This window comes from Colletotrichum fructicola (genome assembly GCF_000319635.2).
Source record: "Colletotrichum fructicola Nara gc5 chromosome Unknown KSG_Nara_v1_contig07, whole genome shotgun sequence".
NCBI lineage: Eukaryota > Fungi > Ascomycota > Sordariomycetes > Glomerellales > Glomerellaceae > Colletotrichum > Colletotrichum fructicola.
The window spans coordinates 1,749,312-1,772,808 of record NW_027094057.1 but is presented as its reverse complement, the minus strand read 5'-3'; the positions used below and the strand labels follow the sequence as shown (position 1 = coordinate 1,772,808).

Sequence of the window (23,497 nt, the reverse complement as noted above, 5' to 3'; positions counted from 1 at the left end):
GGCGTAAGCACAGCCAAGCTGGTCGAGTTCAGCCCACAGGCGATCCTGTGCACCGCATGCGCTATTTGCGGCTTCCAATGAGATTGATACATCATCCCAGCTTTAAATAGGGGGAAAGAGCCGTGTGAAAGTTGTGAGCTGTGGCTTCAGAGGGACGAAAGGAAACGCAAGACTGATGCCCAGAAAGTCGGTATCAGATACATAGACGCCGAGATGAAGAGGGCGCCATGAGAAGATTTAAGGACAGGTGGATTGTACAGCATTGCGATTTCGAGGACCAAATTTCCCCTTCGACCCTACCCTACCAATCCTGCTCAGATCTCTCAGCAATGGCAGTTACATGACTAAAGAGATCCAGGAGAATGTAGCTGGCTCATCTTCAATGGTATGCGCTGTAGCAACTGCAGACGATCGAATACGTGATACAGTCCACAAGAGCCTTTACATGCCCTGTTCAGGCCCCAGCAATTCAATGAATTGTGGGAGCTTGACACCACATTCCATTGCCGAACATGGAATACCAAAGATTCAGCATTGCATTCAGGTAGTGGGATGTATGGTAGGCGGCGAACATGCGGCAGGCTTGCAGCAGCATAAAAGAAAAGACTTCTTAAGCTTCTGACAATGATAGAGAACAAGACACAGTTCGTTCTATGAACCCAACATTGACTTAATGGACCTGATCAAAGAACTTGATCGTGGAGCGAGTAAGCGGTTGAAATAGATGAAATGACGGCCTCACACCTGAGCCGCGGCGTTGCTTCTCATTCCTGGCCTTATTCGCACCACACATAATACAAGAACGACAACAGAAAAGAAACAGATCCCGGCGTAAGGTAGGAAAAGCGAGGTAGGTGGTAAACATTGGTTTCAGGAGGCTAGGTTCTTGCATAATACCTGCGTGGGCCTGGACCTTACCTGGCAAACGAGTGCAACACTGCTTTTGATTGCAGAAAACTTCGGAGGAGAAAGTACTTACGATGATTAAATACTCCGATGCCTGGTCGTAGTCACTTGGATCCGCATCCAACCGAAAAATAAATATCTCAACCGAGAAGCGGTTGTGAAGCAGTGAAAACTCGTCAACCACGATGAATGTGGGTGAGCGGTGTTAGACGCCGTGGGCCCTTAACCCCGTAACAGAAAGATGAGTCCCGCGTTTGGATGCAAGCTTGGGGCATGCGGGAAATATAACATCCTACAACTCTTCAACAGTCACAGCCAGCGAGGACAAATTCGATGTTTCTCAAACTCCCGTGTATTTGAGAACCTCGAGGCAGATGCAAAGCGAGTGCTCGCAGCGTCCTTTGCCGATGTAGTAAGGTGGTTACGATTGTGTAAGAGTCACTTTGTGGTGAATGAAACGAATACGCGCGAGAATGTCAAGAGGATACATACCAGTGATGAAAGAGGACGACACGGGGAGTGAGATACGTCCCGGAGCACAGGCGCAGAAGTCGACAAGGGTTTTTGGCGCAGTAATGAAATGGCCCAAATAAGTCCGGGGCACCTTCTTTCGCACTCTTCCACTTCATCGAATGAATCAAGAGATGGCTAACGAACTCATTGGAAAAACACAAATACATCACAGCCGCAATTGCAGAGACTTGTGACACCGCCCAAATTTTAGCCGTTGTGTGAGAATAGACAGCGAGGTTATGGGAGATACAAGAATCACCTGAGAGCCGGAATCGAACTTGACTCATGTGTCGTGTAGATGACGAGATGACGACGTAAGCTAGAACGAACGTCTCTTCAGAAAGGTTCCAGACTTTGGTGACCCGTCAGCATGTTCACATCATGTAGCGTGCGTTTCTCGCTTGAGTAGTGTCTTTTGAACATCGTTTAGAACCTGCCATCTCATCCTACACTCAGGCGAAGGTGGATGTCAGTCCTTCCTTGCATCGGAGGGTTCTCTAGCTCCCGCCACAAGCAGTATAGGGTGGCGTTTCGGGATGATGGACACTATCACAAGCAGCCGATCACCATCCTTGTGACTTCAAATGGCGCTGCACCATCGGTAACACAAGGTAAAGCCAACAGAGACTACTCGTTGGAGTTGTTGAGTGACCGGTCAGGTGAGTTTGAGCCTCAAACCTAAGATCACTCACCGACCGTCGGTCCAGATTCCGTGCAACACTCCACACCGACCACAAAGACACGCACTGCCATCTGCAACCCGCACCTCCAGCTACTTGCCGAAGGTTGTCTCACCACCCGGGACGGGAAGGCAGAATCGAGGTGTGCTCAGGTGACTGAGGCTGAAGGGCTGGTCCAACAGCTCGTCTTGACGCCGGGCGACGACCGAAGCAGAGACCGTTCGCGCCCGCGGTGCCGTCCCCCACCATTAGACATTGTCACACCTCGCTGAAGCGGCTTCGGTCGGCGGGAGGTTCCCGGACCTGACCAAAAGCGGAAAAGTGCGATATCGGAGGCTGGCCAATCCACAAGCTTGAGGTGGAGTGCCATCACACACTTCCCATCCTGCGGTTCCCTTCACCGCGCGCGGGATTTGAGACTTTTCCCCCATTTTCCTCACTGTTCGGTGATGGGGAAGCGCGGCCAGTGAGGGTCGCTGATCCGTCGCTGGCCGCATCGTCAGTGGCCGGAGGAATGCAGACCGAGACAAGTGATGAGCCCGGAAGGGTGGGGACCCTTAGGTTCACCGGGTCCCGACAAGGAGAGATGTGGCATCCGTTATCCATACCCGCCACCTCTTTTTTTTTGGCTCTCCAACTGTCGTGGAAGGATGGACGGAAAGCCGACGCTCGATTGACGGGCGTTTAGTCAGACGTTGATGACATGTTGGGGGGCTTGTTGTGATCATCGGCACGCGTCTCAGGCAGGGCTGGCTCGCTGAGTTGAATGCAGCGGTTGAGAGCATCTGCGGCAGAGAGAGGTTCGGATGTCGATGTCGATGTTGTTGTCCTGCACATGCCATGCAGGGCGACAGAAACAGACGGCGCGACGGCTATCTCAAGCGCGAATCCCACCAGTCTCGCGCATGTCTGTCGTGCATATGCCGCTAATCATAGACACATAGCGACGGTGTAAGGCCGGCCGACTCGGCGGGAGAGAGAGCCTGGAAGGACAAATACAGACATTCCGAGTGAGTGGAGACTCGCGTGCTGGGGTGGTGTTGATGTCCCTCCTTCGACAATGGGTCGACTGGAGTTGCAACGCTCGTAGCTAGGTTTCCAAGAGTCAGAAGCATAGCCACGGCATGACATGACGGTTTGCTAGTCATCGGGAAAACTGCCTTGTTACCGCTGTCAAGCCGGTGGCACTCTGTCGGGAATCGAGATGTGCGACGGGACGAACGATGGGGTCTTCATCCGTAACCCTTGTCGACAGCAGGCCAGACTAGACCCGGCCAGGGCATGGCATGGCATGTTTGGACCGTTGCATCGCGTGGGTAAGTGAGCAGCAAGACCTGGCATGCTGTCTAAAAAAGCCTGCAGCAGAATGCTGCGTAACTCGTCTCGCTCGAGGGGAATTGCAGAGGTAGCGGGATTGAGACACGCCGGTTGATTCGTGAACCGGGGTGAGAGAAAGAAAACGTTCAGGTGCTAGTGTGGGGGGTTGAGCGGAGACCTATCGGATGGAGAGTTGCGGTGAGGCTGGCGGTATGTCCCGGTGAGGTCAAGGTGCGATTGGCTGGAATGGATGATGGATGGATGGTTGAATGAATGAATGGTCGCAGGCTTCTGATGTTTGTTCGTGGGGCGGCAAGGAAGGTGGTTGTGGCCAGCTCAAAGTCTGCAACGGTCGGTACGCATATTGGATGGATGGAGGTGAGCGAGGTCAGAGGTGAGTGGTGAGTTCGGAGACGGCAAGGTGTGGAGGCCACATTGAGGCCCGAGATTGCAGTTTGTTAGACTTGGGTGAGATAAAATTGAGTTGGAGCAACCAATGAGTGGTGGTTGAGCGGAAACATCGATTCCTTAAGAGCGAGGTTGTAAGTGCAGAGTGTGATCTGTTGACGATGTTGGGCCGTTGATGTCCGACTAAGGTGCGGATAATTAGAAGCCAAACCAGACGATTGGCTCTCTGGCGGTGGGGTCCGAGTTGACGGTCCCCGATTGTTTCCAGTTACCAGTCGCGACATTCATTGGGCTTTTGGGCCTCGAGGTGAACGACTCAGCTACCCGATCCTGATGCTCGGTGGGCGGAGCCGTGGGAAGCGGGCGGGCGGGACGATGGCTGGCTGTTTTGAGTGCTGAAAAAGGACGCGTTGTGTGAATCCATGAGATGAGGAGGCATGATGCAGCCAGCACAGCGCAGTGCAGTTGAGTTGCAGCGCAGCACACGCAGCGGAGAGCAAATCTGCTGAGCGAGACACAGACAATTGGGAGGCAGGAGTCGGGGGCAGGGACCGGAGAGGGTCCACGTGGTGCGCATGACATGAGCTTCCTGCCCTTGCTGGCCTTGATGGACCAGGACATGGAGGCAGGCAGATGCAAGACGCAGGCCAGGGCTTTTTGCATCGTCAGAGGCGCTTGTTTTTTTCTTTCCTCTCCTCGCCGGTTGTCACGAAGTGGCCCTGCCAGTCGCACTCCGCTGTGTCCAAGAGGCACGGCACGGGATGGAAGTTGGGCTTGCCCGCAACGTCGAGGATCCAAACGATGGCTTGGACGGATCGCATAGCTCTTCGGGCCTCCCACACTTCTCCGTAGGTGGACAAATTGACAAACCCGCACATGCCAAGGGACGGGCAATGCCTAAATGCTCCTCAGCCGAGACACCGAGATCAGACGTACACACCATCTCTGGTCGGTGAGCGTGTGCCCATTGGCATCTTTGCATGTTGTTGAAGATCATCGGCCGGGCCGTGTCCGTCAAGCTGATATGATGCGACTCCATGAGATTGACGTCTTGTCGTTGGTGTAATGTACTTGATAGGTAGGTGCCGCTGGCATCAGGCGTCCCATCTGCGAGAGTGCCCGAAACACCTGTCGACATTATGCGCATCGCTTCGCATCTCTCGGAGCAAGTCGCTCTCGCTCTCGTCCATTGCCGAGTTATGTCCTCCTCTAATAAGAGAACCATCCGGATGCCGCCATGGCTGCTTGTCTCTGTCAGTTCCCAAGCGAGGCCTGCTTGTTCCGATCCATCCCATGCAGCTTCATAACAAGTAGGTGACAGGCCGGCCTTGACCCATGAGAACTTGGGGGCCACCGTTACATGTTCAAGCTGAACCGAGCGAACCAGTCGAAGGTAACCCGAAACCCCATAATTCTTTGCTCGATTCAAGCATCTCGTTAAGATCTGAAGTGGATCGCGGGGAGGAAGGGGAAAAGACACAGGACGAGACGAGACGAGAGGAAACAGAAAACGCCGAAGCATACCTTACCATGTTGAACCAAGAAAACAAAAAGTAAGAAGGTCGGAGGAATAGCGGCGGTCTACCGGCAAGGAATGCCGCCAAAAGTCAGGATCGGTCCTGGTGAGTTCTGACTTCTCACCTGCCAAACGCGACGCTTCACCGTCGATAGAAGTCACTTCCCTGCAGAAGAGCAGCACGGTGTACATGGTCGCCTCCACTGCCCTCGTGCCATGAAAGGAAGACACCCGACTTCAGGTGCAGTGGAAGGTGGAAGGAGGTACCTGCCTACCCTAGCTTACCTAGGTAGGAGACCCCGCCCGGTGCAGCGCAGCGCAGCGAGCAGGTGCAGCCCGTGGACCGTGGTTATCCCACTCAACTCACCTTGCACCTTCCCACCTTTTGCAGAATGGCGCGTGAGTGTGGATTGTGGATGAGGGAAGGTGACCACTAAACAATCACGACCGGCCACCCTAGACCCTTTCCTCCTGCCCAAGCCGCTTCTTTTTTCCCCTCCTTCCCCTCCAAGGGTTAAAAAAATTTAAACGGTGCCGGGTCAAGCGCTCCGCTGGGCCTGACAAGAGGAAGAAAGAAAGGAAGAAAGAGAGAGGAAGTGAGAAGGAAGGCAATGCAGCAGCGGCAGCATGTACTCGAGATACTCGGGTCGTCAATCGCAGGTGCAGCTGCGCCCTCGGCCGCGGCAACGGGCGGGTGCGGCTTCCCTTTGCAGTTGCTCTTGGGCACCTCGATCCCATGCCTTCTTACCTTGCCTTACCTTACCTACCTTACCTTAGTTGACCGTGGTGTCTCTCGTACATACAAAGTATCCCCCAACGGCAAATTCGTTCTGAAAACGGTGCAGGTGGATTGGCTAGGTTAAAGTGTAGTGCATTGCCTTGGGCTGGGCCGGGCTGCTTCTCGGGCTGGGTCGTGTAACCTTGCAACCTCTTCCTTGCCCAAAGACTTCTAGGCTGTTGCTCCCTCTCTCTATCCAGTTGCTTTTTCATCGCGAGTGTCGGTATCATTACCTCCTCTTCATGAACATCAGTAAGCCAGTCAAAGTCCCGGCCCTTATTGCACAACTCACATTGCATCATGCCTCTTGGAACTTAGAAGCATCTGTTTGCTGTCCAGCCTGAGCAGGGAAGAAGCCCAGAGACTCAAGGTGAGGAAAACCTTACGTGAAGAAGAAAGGACGAAAGGACTAACAGACGCAATGCTGGGAAGAGGAGTCCAAGTCCCCGTCCCCATTCCGATACCCACAATCCATTGGATCACAACCCAACTGTCTGCCCTGCAACCGCAGAGTGAAAGCACGAGGACCAGGGACTCTGCGGGGAATCTGTCTGGCCCTTGGTCTCAGCAAGCTCGACGACAGTAATAAGCAACGAGCATCGCAGTAGTCGCAGAAACAACACCAACGCTTTTCCGAGCCACGAGAGACGAAAGACACAAAAGTCTGACAGAAAGTCAAGGAAAGCAACAGGACCCGACAACGGCGGATTAGTCCAAGACACGACGCAGACCCGCTCCATAAAGTCGCCATCTCTGGACACTTCCGTCGAATCATCAGCATCTCAGTCAGAAACCCAGACCCAAGAACCCAGAACCCAGGATACACAAACAACCCAGACCCCTGCCTTCACCTCTCACCCTCACTCTCACTCACAGTCTTTTGTCTCTGTTTCCCTCCCACCTGTTGCTCCCGTCGTCCATTGCCCCAGCGTGAGAGGTTCACCTTTTTACCGACCCGACATCCATCTTCCTTGTCCGTGTCTGTGTCTCTCACTACCACCCAAGAAGTGCTGTGACCACACCCAATTCGCGCCCCCGTCGTCACCCTCGTCTCCGTCCCCGTCCCGGCCTGGGCTGACCGGTACCTGGCCCGAAGTACCTATCTTCCGGGCCTTTGCTCCTCGCCATCACTACTACGGTCTACCTACTTGCCGGTGGGAACACTCTCAGCTAGTTACCTTTCTGGCGTACGATAATCCTCACTCACGTACCTTACGCGGATACTTTCTCCATTTCTCCTAGAGAAAGAAAGAGCAAGCGACAGAAAGACGGGACCTACCTACCTTACCTTACCTTACTACTTGGTACCTTACCTGGCCAGGGTCGCTCCTGCCTTCCTTGCCTCCTTCACCGTGGTTGGCTGGCCTGTGCTTCGTTCGCTCTTTCCCTCTCCGGTACTCGGTGCACGTCCCGGTCCTCTGTGCTGTACATCCCGGGGCAGTACCTACCTTACCTACTGGACGGATACCTTACCTTCCTCACCTAACCATCTTCGTACCTGCGGTACCTACATACCTACCCTTAAATCCTGACCGACCGACCTTATTTTTTATTCGCGGTCCTTGGCCTCGGCCCTCTTCCTCCCACCTTCACACACCTGAAGATCGAATTGAGACGGCCTTCCACCGAAACCAAATTCCCATCTTGTCTATCTTTAACTTCCACGGTCACTGCGGTGCACTCCCCTTGGTTTCTGGCCCTCAATTGCCCTCCCACGGCCTCGGCGCATTCAGTCTCTGTTGGGTTGCTCCCCGCCTCCCAGGACCCGTTTCTTTTACCCCTCACTTTTTCTCTGCTCGCGACCTCGCGTCGGTGAATCTCGGTGGGGCACATCACACAATCTGCCCGACATCGATTCACAGGGCACAAAGAAAAGCCGCGTGAGAGAGAGAGAGGAAACAGGACTACTCGCTCTGGCTGAGTGGGATAGAGAGCCGCGCCGGGGATTTACTTCTCTTGCCACCCCGTCGTCTTCTTAATTTCTTTTTTTTATCCGCCACACGCTCCTACGCCGCAACCACCGCACACCGAGAATGGGTCGAGGGTAGTTGCTGCTGTGACAAAGGGACAAGAAAACACATTTGGCAAGCATGCATCCGGCTCCGAGTCTGGTAGAAGCGCCTCCGAAGAACGGCAGTGAGGAGTCTGGAAACAGACCCCAAACCGCATCGCCTTCAATGTCGCAACATGAATTGCCCCAGTCGGCACAGACTCCGGCGCAACAACAACCGCAGCCGCAGCCGCAACCGCAGCCCTCGCCGCCGCCGCCTCAACAGCAGCAGGCTCAGCAGCAGACTACTCCTCAGCAGCAGCAACCTCAACTCCCTCCGCCGACCCCAGGCCAGTCGGCCTCTCCTCCATTGAGGAAGGACACCAACTCGTCCATCTCAACTCAGGCTACCGCGGCCTCTGCTGCTAGCAACATGTCCGCGGAAACAAACAACACATCGTACAGTGCCGACACCTCTCCTAACTTAACATCCATATTCCATGTCAAGGATGGCTCCGACGTCTCTAACCGGGTCCGCGCGAGCAGGAGGCGAACCGGTCCTTTGTCCCAGCAACAGAGAGAGAAAGCCGCCCTCATTAGAAAGCTCGGCGCGTGTAATGACTGCCGCCGCAGGAGAGTTGCTGTAAGTTGTTTTACTGCTCTTCACTCTCATATCGTGTACATCGAGTTGCTCTTCCCTGCTGACAAAACCGTGCTCTTTAAGTGTCATCCCAGCCATCACAACATGACCTGGGAGGATGCCGTCCGAAAGTATCACAGGTCTCACAGCCCTACCATTCAGGACATTGCTCCTTCTCTGTCTGCTCAACGGCCCCTTAGCCCTGCGCCTCTCATAAACAGTGTGAAGCCGATGTACCCTCAGGACGCACAGGATATGATGGAAATCGACTCGCCGACGCCGCCAGGACAGCACCGACTGAGTGAATCTCGCATCCGCACGCCGTTGCCGTCCGGACCGCGCCTGGACAAGCCGCCGATGCTCCCAGGCATCGAAAGCCTGAAGTCTGACTTACAGACTAACGTTTCGAGGATTCTCTCCACCCCCAGCCGTAGTCGCTACTCCAGTGCGCAGGCGTTGCTGCTGTACTGGCAGGATGACCCTGATCTCAGTGTCGGAAGCTCGGTCAAAGAGCTTAGCGAAGTCCTCGATCAGTACTACCGATATACGTTTTCAATCTCTCCTATTCCGTCTTCATCCGAGGCTTGCAAAAACCCATGGAGATGGCTTTCACGGAAGATTACAGACTTTGTGGAAGATCGCGACCAGCGCGATGTCTTAAAGATTGTCTATTACAACGGCCATTCATACCTGGATGGCAACCGGGAGATGGTTCTTGCCAGGTGAGTTTCCTGTGTGCGGGTCTTGAGTGATTGCCAACAACCTCCAGCTCCAAGGATGTGGAAAAGGCAGAGACAATCCGGTGGAGCGGCATCCAACAGGTTTTGGAAGAGGCCTGCTCAGATACCCTAATCATCATGGATGCCGCGTTCTTCCCATCCTCCAAGATGCACCGTCAACAAGGTGTCTTAGAGTTGATCGCTGCGGCAGTGTCCGAGGAACATTTCGATGCTCTCGATCGTTGCACTTTCACCAAAGTTCTCACTGAGCACTTGAAGACGCGTGCTTCCCAACGGTATGCGAACCCATTCTCGGCAGCCGAACTTCACTCAAAGCTGCTTTCGAACTACCCGTCCCTTGTCCAGGACAGAAATCCGGAGAAGGAGACCATCACGAGCTTTCCCTCGCCTCTCCACATGCAAATGTCTGGTAATGCCCGTTTGCCGTCGATTCTCCTGGCTCCGCTCAACATCGGCCCTATGAGGTCGAGTCTGCCCTTCGGCACAGAGGGTCAGCAACTCGTTCTGTCGATTCGGATCGGAGATGACCCTATTGATGTTGATAATTGGACCGAGTGGTTGAGAATGATGCCAGATGGTATCAAGGATGTGAGGGTTGACGGTCCTTACCGACCGGCGAGGTAGTCTACCGACAGCAGTGACAGACCTTTGGAAAGGCACTGCTCGCTAGGCAACTTTTGCTGTCGCTTCATACGTTTACGAGGCGGTTGGTCTTGGCTATAATGACCACTGAGGCGGGCAGTGGGGGTCGGTGCACTTGAGAAGATGGGAAGTTTCATCGCCTTCAGCTGCGTCTCTCCGGCACCTTTGCCGCCTATCCTCGCTCACCTCGACTTCGCGCTCTTACCCGACTATTGGCAGCTATTATGCGTAATGACTATATCATGACACGGCATCACCACCCGCTCGAGAGGTGGAGCGGACGAAGAGTGTACAAATACGCCGGAGGGGAAAGCCAACGAATCATACATCATGTCACATTTTTGCTTTGAAGTGTTTGTCTCGCAAGCGAGGAGTGCAAACGGATACGGGGGACTTGGGAAGCATACAGGGTGGTGTCACGTTGGCATTCACGGCGTCAAGATGCATGGTCTTTTCCTGTCATGAAAGAAGCTTTGCATTAGTGGATATCCCCCAACTCGCTTTAAAGACCGCACTTCTCTCTTCCTCTCGTCTCCATTTTTTCCCTTCCTGTCTGTCATGATGTGGTTCGTGATGTAACGCTGGTGACGGCCGTTCCAGTTTCTAAGCGTCCTAACTCCATTCAACGGAGGTTGCCTGTGACGCAAAAGTTTCATACACGAAAAGGTTGTGGTATCAAAAAAAGAAAGTTGTTTTTCCAAACGTTCACGTCTCTCAGATAGCCAAAATCATGGCCGCAGCAGCACTAACCAAACCAGCCCAGAAGCTGCCGCTCGCCTTGGCGGCAGGACTGTTGGTCTCGACGTTGCCGATGATGAAGCCGGGCTCGTAGCTCGCATCGCGGGTGTCGAGGGTGCCGTTCCAGCAGTACTTTGTGAAGCACTTGGCGCACGCGTCCGGGACGGTCTCCCTGTTGCGCGCCATGCTGCGCGAGAGCATCGCGCAGGCGACGCAGCGGGGCCACTCGGAGTCGAGGGTGGCGTTGCCCTGGGTGGCGGAGTCGTAGCCGTTCTGGATGATGGCGTCGCGCTGGGAGGTCTTGTAGGAAGGGTCGAAGGTGGAGACGTTGGAGTGGGCGACGTAGGGCGCGTTGGGGAGGTAGACGAGCAGCGGGGGCACGCGCTGGTTTGCGGAGAGGGTGAAGTTGGAGGCGTTGCAGCCGAAGAAGGTCGGCCGCTTGTTGAGGCCGAGGTTGATGAAGGTGTTGGCGTCCGGGACGGGCGGGAAGAGGGTGCCGTTTGCGATGGGCTCGGCGACACGGTCGTAGGAGGCGCGGAGGGCGGTGCCGTTGGGCCAGTTGAAGTTCGTGTCGGCGGAGGAGTCGACGGCGAAGATTACGTCGACGGCGCGCTCGGGCTGGATGAGCGGATGGAGGGGGATGTTCTGAAGGTCCTCGCCGCCGTCGACGAGGGAGAGCTGGGACTCCTTGGCGTTGACGTTGGTGGAGGGGTTCCAGCCGAAGAAGGGGTTGGGGACGTATTGGGCGATGTCGTTATTGTCCTTGTCGAGGGCGTTGAGAATAGAGGTGAGGGCGGACTGGATGAAGTCGGGGATGCCGGTGGAGGTGAGATTCTGGAGCATGAACTGGTTGAAGAGGGAGGAGGAGGTGCCCATGACGAAGCCGGCCTGGTCGAAGCCGCGGACGCAGGAGCCGTTGGCGGGGACGGCGCCGCCGGAAAAGTTGGAGGCGAGGAACTCGAGGGGCGCGAAGCCGAAGGCGGTGGGGTCCCAGGTGCCGAGCTCGAAGGGGTTGAACTCGTAGACGGTGGCGTTGAGGGAGATGATGCGCTCGCCGGGGGCGCGGCCGTCGGCAACGAGGATGGGGAAGGGCTGGGCGCCGGACTGGAAGTCGGGGGTGTCGGCGATGGAGGAGAAGGTGTACGAGGGCCCGCCGTCGGTGGCGTTGATGAGCTGGTACGAGAGGGCGCGGCCCCAGTAGTCGGTAATGGAGACCTCGAAGCCCTTGTCCTTGCTGTCGACCTGCTTGGCGACGGTGGCCCAGTAGTCGGCAGTGTTGAGGATAGAGATGCCGGACTCCTTGGGGCCCTGGAAGATGGAGCGGTCGAACTTCCAGACGGAGGAGCCCTGGGAGCCGCGCTGCAGGTCGACTACGGAGGAGAAGTTGTTGGAGTAGAGGGAGCCGACGAGCCAGCCGCCGCCGGAGAGGCCGGCGAGGTAGGTGGCAGACTGGAGGAGGCCGCCGATGCCGCCGGCGGCGGTGGAGTTGGGGGTGCGGGAGTCGGCGGCAGCGAGGAAGCCTGCGCCGTTCATGAGGGCGCGGTAGCCGCCTCCGGAGACGGCGAGGGCAACGTTGGGCAGCTGGGAGGGCGAGGAGCGGACGCGGGAGATGTAGGACTGGGCGTCAAAGTTGGGGATGTTTGCGCGGGTGAGGAAGTCTAGCATGGGTTCTACGGTTGCGTTGCGGCGGAGGGGCAGCCATGATGTCTCGTTTGGTGAGAGGGTTGCGGCGGAGCGGATTGTGGGACGGGCGGACGGGCAGTCGACGATGGCCGGGGCGTAGCCGCCGGAGGGCGAGTCCGGGAGGGCGCGGGGGTCGACGGCGCCGAAGGCGAGGCCGGCTGCCATTGGCTTGGCGGGATCGAGAGCCGCTGCTGTGGCTGTCAGAGCCAGCAGGGATGGGAGCAACATTTTTGGTGAGTGTGTGAGATGATTCGCGCCTGGTGGGAGGGGGGTATCTTTGGGTTTTCGAGGACGGGTGATGAGTGAGCGTCCGTGTGAGAGCTGAAAGAAAAGACAAAGTGAAAAGAGGTTGATGTGAAATAAGGCAAGTGAAGGCCCCTGCAGAAGGAAGAAGAAGGATCGAAGGCAGCGAGAATTGGGTAGAAGAAAGATGGAGATGTTCAGCAGTAATAATAGATTTCAATAGTTGTCACCCCCTAGGCGCATGGTGCAGCGGCAGTGCGGTGCGGACGGCTTCGATGGACGGGGATTGTGACCCTTCGGATCCTTCCACGGACCCGTCGCGCTAAGGAGAAGGTTTTTGATTTTTGGTGTCGGTCGGTATGACGTCGAATGTAGATGAGATTGAAGCTCGTGCGGTCTTCCTTGTCGGAGTGCGAGGGAGCGGCAGGTGCAAGCTCTGGGTTGGGTTTGCCTTCTGAAGCCGAGAAGAGACGAGATGACCCTATGCTGGCCTATGCTTGGTTGCTTTCTCTCGCGCGGGCGAACGATGCGATTTGATCGGGGCCGAAGGTCCGTTTGGGTGTGTGTGAGTGAGTTACTGTGGTGTTCCTTGTGGTGTGTGGATGTTGAGTGGGTGCTTTGATGAGTTGTCAAAACTCCGATGGATGAGCGGGCTAAGATGAGATTTTAAGCTCAAATGACACTCAGACTCGAGAGGGAATGACTGATGAAGTTGGAGGAGGTTAAAATAGAGAGGTTTAGTTCAAAGTGATCACCAGGGTCCTTGATTCTCTTATTGCTGGCCGTCAAGCGAGAAATAGAGAGAGTGAGACCCAATGTGTGACGGGGTGGACAGAAATGCAACTGCGGCTGCAGGGCAACCAGGCACCTCACGCGACAGTGGGCAGTGGAGTTTACTCCTCCCAGAGGGCGATTAAGTGATTCGACCCTTCAAGTACGGCGAGAGAGGTTTCATGTGCGAACAGGCGAATGAGGGACGGGAGATGAACAGCTCGTAAAAAGCCTGTGCTGCCGTGCTGGGCGTTTTCTGGGCAGCTGAAGGGGAGAGGATGAGATGGATGGGGTACGCGGAATTGTGGCTCTGCGAGCGAATGAGAAAAAGATCCCGGATCTCCCGGGTCGGCAGGGTCTAGTAGTGACGATGTGAGGCGAGGATCTTTGTGAACAGGTCCCTTATTCGTACGTATGCAGCACGGGGGGATAAGGCTTCCTCGGTAATATCGTTTTCGATACGGCGCCAAAAGACGAGCAAAAACGAAGGTCCACGGGAAAGGCGGCCTGGTAGAGCGGTCAAGTGGAGGAAACTAAGTTCGGACTCGTGGCAATACGCGGAATGAACGGCAAGCTGAGGCATTTCAGACGAAGGGGAAATCAAGGTGAAGAGACGCATTTAAAGCCGACGGCGTGTTGGGTCCGGATGATGCAAGGAGACAACAGTGTAAGAAATTAGCATCCGAAAAGGAAACAAGAGGTCACCTCTACTGGGCGGCTCTGGTGGGCGCGATGAGGTCAAGCGCCGAACCTGAAGACGGTGCTTGGTGATGGACCAGCTGGACAGCGACGGGGTTCCACGGTCTCGGGTGCGGCGTTTTATGAGACGGAACGTTGGTGAGGCTGGGTGTCCTTGTGCTCGTGCCTGTCCGTGTCTTTTCTGTCTCTCGTCTCTCGTTCTCTTCGCATCGATGCAACGGAGAGAACGTCCAACAGAGTTCCGCCTTCAGGTGTCATTCCCTGATCCGGACAGGTGTGACAGGCGCCGAGCCGTGCTGCCCGCAGTTTTCGAACCTGTTCCAACGCTGTCTCTCTTTCTTACCTCGGCGCGTACCCGTATTCGTGCCCTTTGCAGCGTCGCAGCGATGGACGGGTGGATGTGTTGGATAAGACGAGACATTCGTTCGACACAGCAGGGCCAAGAGCGGTGCCTGGAATCGATCTGCGGGACAACGGAGCTGGCGGGGCTGGGCGTTTTCGTCTGTTGCCTGCGCCATCCGCGAAGCTGGTGACGGTGTGTGCCGCAGCAGCGAGACTGATTGACTTGGGTTGCTGGTGGTTGGTCGATTACTCGAAGAGCAAGCTCACAGCCATTGGATCACTGTGTCAGCAACCGAGTTGAGCTGTATGACCAGATTTAGAGGCTGATGGTCATATTTGAAATGCAGTCAGCAACACACGTCGTTGGATCTCGCCCGAACAGAGTTGTCAAGCGCGTGCAGGTACTGCGGTAGATGCAGGCGTGCTCTACTACTGGAGAGGGGATGGTGGTGACCACACTTTCGCACCCTCGCCTCGCCCTGTCGCCTGCATGAGCCTCCCGCGGGCGACCCAATTGACGGGTCGATCCCGAGCCAGCTACCATCGGAGGTTTAGCTTTAGGGCCGATGCCGTCAGAAGATGCGTCTGCTGGGCGAGGTGTTGGGTGGTGGGCGATGAGTATGCCTGCGTTACTGCGGCTAGGGTGTGCCTTGTTGGTAGGGGTAAGCAGGCCCCTCGAATAAGGTAGGTCGAGTGCGGGGGGACGCCTTGCTTCTCGTGCTCAATTTGAGCGCAATTTGTCTTCCTGGGGGCTGGACATGGGAAGAGAGTCGTGTGAGATGCTGGTGCGATCGATTGAGACGTGTTTCAGCGCGGTCGAGAAGAGTCTGTGGAAACTCTGTTGTTGAAGAAATTCTGACGGCGTGGTGGTGGCCGTCAACTTCTGATGACGATTTTGTGATTTGCAGCAGGTTTTGAAGCATTATGCATCGGACGGAATCTCGTCGAATATCGAACGGATTACCTCTCCTCGCAAGTAAACAGACAGCTTCATCTTCGCTCATCGACTACGATTCAGTAGATCACTTTGATCACCTCGCGCGGCAGAGGCAAGGCCATGGGTCCAGGCCCTGCAAACTCTCACGGCGACTCAGGCATGCGCAACCAACACACATTTTCAGATAGATAGGATCGCAAAAATGGCTTCAGCGTAGCCAACATGTGGCCTAGCTGTCCATGCTGTTCACAAAGACGATGCGTGGTCTTGATTAAAGTAAACACCTCCACGATGGAGTCACGACGTCGTCGACAACCACCGATGGCCTCGGTCATGACATTGTTGATCAACATGAGGTCTGTTGTCGGGGTAAACGCGACGCAGAGGCAATGATCACCAGAACGATCGCAGCGCATGACGTTGCTGGCCGGGTTTCCATGAGCTCTTCGCGTGGCTTTGAGGCGTCCATGTTGACGTCTGCTGGGGTCTAAAGCAACAACGCTGCCGTAGCTGGCAGCCGGCTGGCACTTCCCGGGTACCACCTGGCAAGGGCTCAGAGGACCCCCAATCACGGACGAGGGTTGCAGCGCTCCGAAAGTGGGCCATGTCGATGTTGACCTGGCAACGGCAATTACGCGAAGATCCATATCAACAAAACCCTCGCCCGCTCTTCCCTGAACTGGGAGCTTCCCAATCAACATCACAGCATCATGAAATAACCACCAGCATCCTCTTTCCAACCCACGCTTTACTAACCAACCAGCCAAACGACAACCTTCTGCACCATCTTTGCTTTTTCCACCCAACTTTCCGCACAAGATGGAGCCCCAATCACCCCCCAAGCGCATCACGCGTTCCAGAGCCGCAAAGACGGGCGAGAGTTCAACAACCACGAGAGCCACCAAGATCGTGACAGCAGCTGCCAAGGCGAAGTCGACTGCCACCGCCCCGACGCGCTCTACCTCAGCCAAGAGGAAGACCCGATCAGACGACCACGAAGATGAAGAACACAACGAGCAAACACAAGAGTCAGAACCCGCCGTGCGTGCCACCAGAGCTACGCGAGGCCGCCCCAAGAAGACCGTAGAGGAGCCCACAGCACCAGCTGCCCGAGAGCCCTCAACATCAAGTACGGCGCCCGGCAGAGCCACCCGTGCGCGAGCCACTGCACGCAAGGTCTCTGCCGCCGAGCCGCCAGCACCCAAGGAAGAGGCGCCCAAGCCCACTCGTGGCCGGCCCAGGAAGGTGGTCCAGCCTGCAGAGCAAGCCCCTGAGAAGGAGGCAGAGCCAGTAAAGAAGACGACGCGCACCCGCGCAGCACCAGTCACAGCAGCAAAGCCCGCCGTCAAGAAGACGGTAACATTCCAAGAACCCGAAAAGGAAAACATCGCTCCTGACGCAAGCAAGAAGACGGCCGACAAGTCCACAACTGCCACTGGCCTCCGGGCCAGACCGGTGCGAAAGCCTCCTGTTCCCAAAGCCCCGACGAGAGCCACCCGCAACGCTGCTGCTGCCACCACGAAGACGGAGAAGACGCCGCTCAGCCCTAAGAAGGTCACGCAGATTCCCATGTCTCAGGACTACTCCGAGGACGAGCTGGCTGGAGAGAACACGCCCCCGAGACCCATGATGAAGAGCCCTACCAAGCCTCCGGCGAGCGTCCTTGGCTCCTCCAAGAAGCTCAACTTGAAGCCTGTCGAGAAGTCGGCGGATTCCAAGGAGGACCAAGACGGCGAGGGCGCCGATTCAGAAACCCAAGAAGACGAGGTTACCAACGTGCTGGCCTCGCCTGCCAAGAGACTGCCTCCTTCTCCTTTCCGGGATACGCTGAAGTCTCCTGCTAAGCGCGTTGAGGGTGTTTCGTTGAAGCCCGCGTCCATGTCTACCGCTGAGGGCGTCGCTCCCACGCCTCTCAAGGCTTCGTTGCTTCACTCTCCCGCCAAGCGACCGCAGTCAGCCATCAAGCCGTTCGCTTTGCCGACTACGGGTCATGAGGAGAAAAACCTCTCCAACTTGAAGGCTTCCCTCCTTCAGTCGCCTGCCAAGCGACCTTTGTCTCCCATCAAGGGTCTGGCCAAGCCTCAAGAGACCATTGAGGAGATGCAGTCTCCCACCACAAAGCCTCTGCTCCTCTCCACCCCGACTGCTCTGCCCCCTGCAAAGAGATCTTCTGAGAAGTTGATGGAGGAAGAGAATGGCCACAGCGATGACGAGGAGGAGCAACTTGACGACGTTGCCGAGGCCATGCTCAATGAGTCCATTCACTTGGAGGAGCCTATGCAGTTCCCTGGCCGTCTGTCTGCTGTTCTTCCCAGACACGCCGACCCCGTCTTCAAGAAGGACATGCCCGCTCTTGAGGAGCCTGAGGAGGATCTGGCCCATGCCGAGGAAGTCGATGTTGTCCAGTCCGAGGATGCTCCCGAGGAGGGAGACGACTTCGCCACTGAAGACATGCCGGAGTTCGATGGAGAGCCCATGATGCTCGACGAGGACTACTTCCAGCCCCAGGCTCAGAGCAGCCTGGCCCCTCAGCCTGCGTTTAACGTTCCCACTGGTATCTTTGGCCTTCGCCAGAAGGACATGGACCCTTACCATAGCATGGACTCGGACTCAGACGACGAGCTCGCCAACAGTCCTCGTGTCTCCGCAGTCGAGAAGTTTGTTCCTCTTACCCCCACTCCCAAGGCTGCTCGCCGAAGCAACGTCATGCCGAGAGTCTCCAACGTTGGTTTCACTCCTCTGGCCCAGAAGCTGAACGCTTGGTCCGCTGGAAGCCCGACCAAGGGCTCCAAGACGCCCGTTGCCAAGACTCCCCAGGCTTCGGCGGACTCTGCTTCCGTCTCTGGCACTCCCCGTGCGTACGACTCTCCCCTCAGAAGCACCTACTTCGAGGATGAGATGACTGTTCGTGCCGACATGGAGGCGCAGAACGAGATTGAGGCTGCCATTGAGGCTGAGATCTCTGCCGCCAGCGAGGAGATCGAGTTCGACGATCTCATGGTCACCGACGAGGACATGGCTCTCGCCGCCGAGGCGAATGAGATGTCTCTGATGGAGCCGGGGCAGCTGGACGACATCGTCAACACTTCCAACAGCTTCGACGACACCCTTTCTGAGGCGAGCCAGGAGTATGGCGACGAGAACGAGATGCCTGTTGATCCCGCCATGCTGAACGGAGCCTCCATTCCGCCTACCACCCCCAACAGAATGATCAACCGTGAATTCCACACCGTCTCCAAGGTCCCTCTCAAGGCCGCTGATGAGTCGACTCCCCGTCCCAAGAAGAAGCGTGCTGCCAGCATCTCCCGACTCCCGGCCAGCCGCCCGACTCAAAATCTTAACAGGAGCGCCACTGTCATTTCCTACTCGCCCGGCAAGAACAAGTCTGAACCACAGGAGACAGCTGAGCCCGAGTCGGCGCCTGTGACTCCGGCAAAGTCTGACATCTGGTCCTCGCTTGGAACCCCGGCTCGCACCCCTCATCGCAACCTCAGCCCTGGTCTGCTCCGTGGTGCAGTTGTCTTCGTTGACGTGCACACAACCGAGGGCGCGGATGCGAGCAGCATTTTCGTCGAGCTCCTGACCCAAATGGGAGCTCGTTGCGTAAAGACTTGGGCGTGGAACCCGAACGCGGCCGACAACTCCGACATGTCCAAGGTCGGCATCACCCATGTCGTGTTCAAGGATGGTGGCAAGCGTACCATGGAGAAGATCAGGGAAACCAACGGCATTGTCCACTGTGTTGGTGTGTCCTGGGTGCTTGAGTAAGTTGTTCCTCATGGTTCTGCATATGATTAATTACTAACAAGACCACAGCTGTGAACGTAAGAACGAGTGGCTTCCTGAAGACGAATACTCCATCGACACATCACTGGTTCCCCGCGGAGGCGCCCGTCGCAGGAAGAGCATGGAGCCCACGGCCCTTGCAAACCAGAACGGCATGCTTGTTCCTTCGCCTGTCAAGGGTGGCCGCGACAACAAGACCGCGCCCAACACACCCATGAACCGACGTGACAGCACCGTCTGGATGCACACTCCTTCGGACGAGGCCGACGATGAGGAGGTCGATTGGGAGGGACTCATGTCCCCTGTTCCCGTGACTCCTGCCCCGGATGCTCTCGCCCGCTACGCGGCGAACGTCACACCCGAGACACCCGGTGCCACTGACTACGACTCGTCTCCCACCAAGCTACTGATGCAGACATGCCCTCCCAAGAACAATGCTTTCGCCGAGATGGGCGATAGCATTCTCAAGAGGGAGAAGGACGAGACCGTGATGCAGCGCTTGATGGCCGCCCGCAGGAAGAGTCTGCAGTTTGCTCCCAAGATCGGAAGCCCGTTGGCTAAGGCTTGGCGATGAACATTTTGAATTTTTGCGAATGTCTTTTTGGTCATGATACTGACCGCCTGTTGTGCGACGGAACTTGCTTTGAAATATCATAGACGGCGTTGAAGTGGACATGGATACGGACACGGAGGTATGGGAATGGTGTTCAGGATTACCGGTTGGCTTGTACATCACAATAAACGCGATCGCAGACGCATCGCCTGTTCAGAACAAACATGTTTGGAATTGTCACCATCAATGAGCTTGATCCACGTTAGGGAGTCGTTGCTTGTCAGACGTGAGAGCTACCCTGGCCCCTGTCCCGAATCTGGCAAGGTGACGCATGTCGGCCGCGCGTTCTTTTGATTGGACCAGCCTTGTCCGGAATCTTGACTCGAGCGATGATTGATAACAGATCCGTGTTCGACACACTTGATACCGCAACTCCGAGCGTCCGTGTGGCGAATATGTGATTTTGTCCTCATTGTTCATTTTTGCAATTCTTGATTCAACAGAGAGCGCTCATGTCAAGATGATATTGAAGGGGATTCTATGGAGCTGGGCTCTGCTGGCACCATGCGTTGTCGCGGAGCAGCAGAAGCCGCTTGGCGCGGGAATACCGAAACATGAACATCTGCAGCAGGATTCGTGGAGACGGGGCCTCAATTTCTCGTCGCCGGCGCCGCATCTGTTCGCGTCGGCGTACGGGCTGCTCCAGCAGTGGAGCAACACCGTGTTTCCTAACGGGCACACGATGGCCGCGGTGGAAATTCCGGCATTTACGCTGCTGTATCACGGGCGGATGGACGAGGAGGACGCGCCGAGTCCGGAATGGCTTGCTTTTGATATGTGAGTCTTCGTGTGAATACCCGTTTGAGAATGGCGCACGTATCGCGAGAAGTTGTCTGACGCCGGACACAGAGAGATGGCCTACGGGATCATGGGCTCAACCCGCCAGAGCTTCATGCTGAGCTACCAGACGACGCGGCCCGTCAAGGCGCTTTACTTTGACGGGGAGTCGGCGGCGCTGATGGGGCTCGGGCAGCTGGACACGCAGATGCTGCACCTGTACGGCAACGTGACCGGCCCGGATAGCGGTGGTGGGATGTGGAGGGGCCTGGAGCCGGAGTACGAGCGGGCGATGGGGCTGTGTGACTGGCTTGCGGAACGGGGCCTCGGGGGCGTGGGCGGGTTCGAGGGGGTGGTGAGGATGAATGCTGGGTTTGAGGTGATTTGGTGCGATTTCGGGAGCGGGAGTTTGAGGTTGGTTAGTAGGGGGAATGTGACGGCGCCACAGATGAGGGAGGTTAAGGCGGAAGGGGTGGATGAGAACGGTGACGACGGCAATGGTGTAGGGGAGAAGAAGGGTGGTGGCGAGGTGAAGGGAAGTGTGCCAACCTCGGTGTACCCGCTCCCGCCGCAGCCTACGCGGACGGATCGGCCTGTCAGCCCGACGAAGCCTGCCGTGCCGCCGAACTGGCGCGGGATCATGGGGCCCTCCGACCGGGAGCCGTTCCTGCAGAGCCAAGGGTGGGGATGGTTTTCCTCGGGGACGTGGCATTATGGGGGCAGCGGGATGGGGCCTGGGAGGGGAGAGACGAGGGCGAAGGTTACGGCTTGCGGGATCACAAGCTGGTATTCGGGCAGGTTCTGGGGGTCGCTCGTGGAGGAGGAGGGTAAGAGGTTGAATCTGACGCAGGAGGGGTTCTGGAGCGGGCTGGACGGGGGGAATAGGAGCGTTGCGATGAATGAGCTTGGGAGGAGGAGGAGGCTGCACCATCTCGAGGGCGTGAGTGAGCAAGCGGCAGCGAGGGTGAGAGGGGAGACTGAGGCCATGTTGAGGGATGTGCTGGAAGGGGGGAGGTGTAGTGGCATGGTCTGGGTCGATGTGTTTGCGGAGATTGTGCAGAGGAATGCTGGGCATCTGATGGCGCTTGAGAAGGCGGCGAGGTGGGCGGGAGACGAGGGCAATGTCACTGAGGTGAGGGAGTGGCTGTACAAGTTGAGGGGTCAGAGCCACATGTTCTTGGTTTCGTTCCTGGAGTATCCGAACGAGATTGACAGGGCAACGTGGGACGTTCAGGGGCCGCTTTTCGGGGAGACGTATTCGAGATGCCGGTATCGGTACATAAGGCTGCTGGTTGATATTCCTATGAAGCCATGGGAGACAGATCTCAGAGACGCTGCCGAGGAGGTCATGGGCGGGATTTGCGGTGTGTTGCTGGAAGTCGGATTCGAGGTCGAGAGGGCTTGGTACGCGCTGGAAGAGGGTGCCGGTGCGAGACTGGTGAAGCTGGCAGAGAGGTGGGAGGACAGTGTACGGGGTCTGAGGGCCTGGGTCGGATGGGAGGGAGAATTCATCAGGTGCGACAAGGTTTGCGAGTGGGATGAGCGGTGTTACATCCCCATGTGGCCGCTTTTGAAGTCGGTCTGGGGCGGCAGACGGCCGAGGCCTCCGCCTAGGGACGGGCCTGGGAATGGAACGGAGCCGAGGCCGGGGCCGCCTCCGGGCAAAGGACGCGGGCCGGGATATGGAGGTGGACACAGGGGCCCGGGCTATGGGATGCCGGGGCGAGGGCCCTCTTGGATGGGCGACGAGACTGACTTGTGGGCGCCCAAATGTGTGAAGATGGACGACATCATGCCCAGACCGAGGGCAGACTAGACTGTGGTCAGTGGTTCATTTCAGAAAGATTGGTTTCCTCCTTCGTTTGGTATAGAATCATGGCGTGGGCTGTCAATTGTATGTCTACCTCGAGAACAAACCAACGAGGTTTGCCAGAAGTTCGAGGTCACTGCAGACGAGGCGACTCTAAACATCTAAATGTCCTTCACTTGGTAGCGAGCATGTTTCATTTTATGTAAATTCAAGCTTGACTTTTTGGTCATCTGATCTGGTCCGAGGTTAGCTTGCCGCTGCAAGTGACGAGGCCAAGGTTGACGTACCAAGGTATAACACGAATAATCTTGTGTCTCAATCTAGACTTTCAACTCTATAGCCTTGCCGATATTCCGTCCCATTTCCTCATTTCATGCGCTAATGTACGCCTTCATCGCCTTGACCGCATCGCCGTCGTTGGCCTTCAGCAGCTCTGTCGCCTTGGCCTTGGGGAGTTCCATCTCGTCAACCTGCAATGGATCCGTTAGCAAAAGTAAATCTTATCTCTTCCCGGGGGTTCCCCCTCGGAAATGCGGTTCTCTGTCTGCTAAAGGTAGATCTGGAGGGCTACTGACCAGCAGCGTCACGTCGGCAGCGTCGACCTTGACGTTCTTGACCTCCTTCTTGGCGGCCGTGGCACCTCCCAGACCCTTGATGGCCTTCTGCGCAGCCTCGGCGTCGACCTTGTCCTCGGAAGCATCGTCGCCGCGGGCGTCGAGGCTCGCGAGCGCGGAAGCGGCCTTGCGGTCCTCGGCGGACTTGGCGTGCTGGACCTCCTCCTCGACGTCACCGCCGGTGGCACCCTCGACAACGGCAGGGGGCTGCTTCTCGGACATGTTTGTGGCTATTCGGGTAATCGTTCGGTCGTCGGGTGTGCGAGGGCGTGAGGTCGTGGGTAGTGTGCAGTCTGATGTAGCTGTGAGGTTCGCAATCGCGGAGGCACGTCCAGCAGCAGCAGCAAGTGCGAA

At 56.6% G+C, this 23,497-nt stretch overlaps 5 protein-coding genes across 5 annotated transcripts; 3 read left to right on the top strand and 2 right to left on the bottom strand.

Moving 5' to 3' along the window:
- Positions 1–8,208: 8,208 nt before the first annotated feature.
- CGGC5_v012196 (uncharacterized protein) lies at positions 8,209–10,112 on the top strand (the record flags this gene model as incomplete). Its single annotated transcript, XM_032031032.2, has 4 exons — positions 8,209–8,567; positions 8,655–8,751; positions 8,833–9,470; positions 9,518–10,112. 4 exons carry the CDS (start codon positions 8,209–8,211, stop codon positions 10,110–10,112), a joined length of 1,689 nt encoding a protein of 562 aa, XP_031889823.2.
- A 732-nt stretch (positions 10,113–10,844) lies between these two features.
- Positions 10,845–12,779, bottom strand: lpl (Lysophospholipase; the record flags this gene model as incomplete). The annotated part of the gene is made up of 1 exon (XM_032031030.1): positions 10,845–12,779. The coding sequence occupies one exon, from the start codon at positions 12,777–12,779 to the stop codon at positions 10,845–10,847; it is 1,935 nt and encodes a 644-aa protein (XP_031889821.1).
- A 3,583-nt stretch (positions 12,780–16,362) lies between these two features.
- Positions 16,363–19,903, top strand: CGGC5_v012194 (uncharacterized protein; the record flags this gene model as incomplete). Its single annotated transcript, XM_066152658.1, has 3 exons — positions 16,363–16,899; positions 16,954–19,307; positions 19,360–19,903. The coding sequence occupies 3 exons, from the start codon at positions 16,363–16,365 to the stop codon at positions 19,901–19,903; spliced, it is 3,435 nt and encodes a 1,144-aa protein (XP_066007905.1).
- A 499-nt stretch (positions 19,904–20,402) lies between these two features.
- CGGC5_v012193 (uncharacterized protein) lies at positions 20,403–22,535 on the top strand (the record flags this gene model as incomplete). Its single annotated transcript, XM_066152657.1, has 3 exons — positions 20,403–20,719; positions 20,792–21,098; positions 21,168–22,535. The coding sequence occupies 3 exons, from the start codon at positions 20,403–20,405 to the stop codon at positions 22,533–22,535; spliced, it is 1,992 nt and encodes a 663-aa protein (XP_066008015.1).
- A 155-nt stretch (positions 22,536–22,690) lies between these two features.
- Positions 22,691–23,365, bottom strand: CGGC5_v012192 (uncharacterized protein; the record flags this gene model as incomplete). Its single annotated transcript, XM_032031027.1, has 4 exons — positions 22,691–22,764; positions 22,817–22,836; positions 22,917–22,999; positions 23,105–23,365. The coding sequence occupies 4 exons, from the start codon at positions 23,363–23,365 to the stop codon at positions 22,691–22,693; spliced, it is 438 nt and encodes a 145-aa protein (XP_031889773.1).
- Between the last annotated feature and the right edge of the window lie 132 nt (positions 23,366–23,497).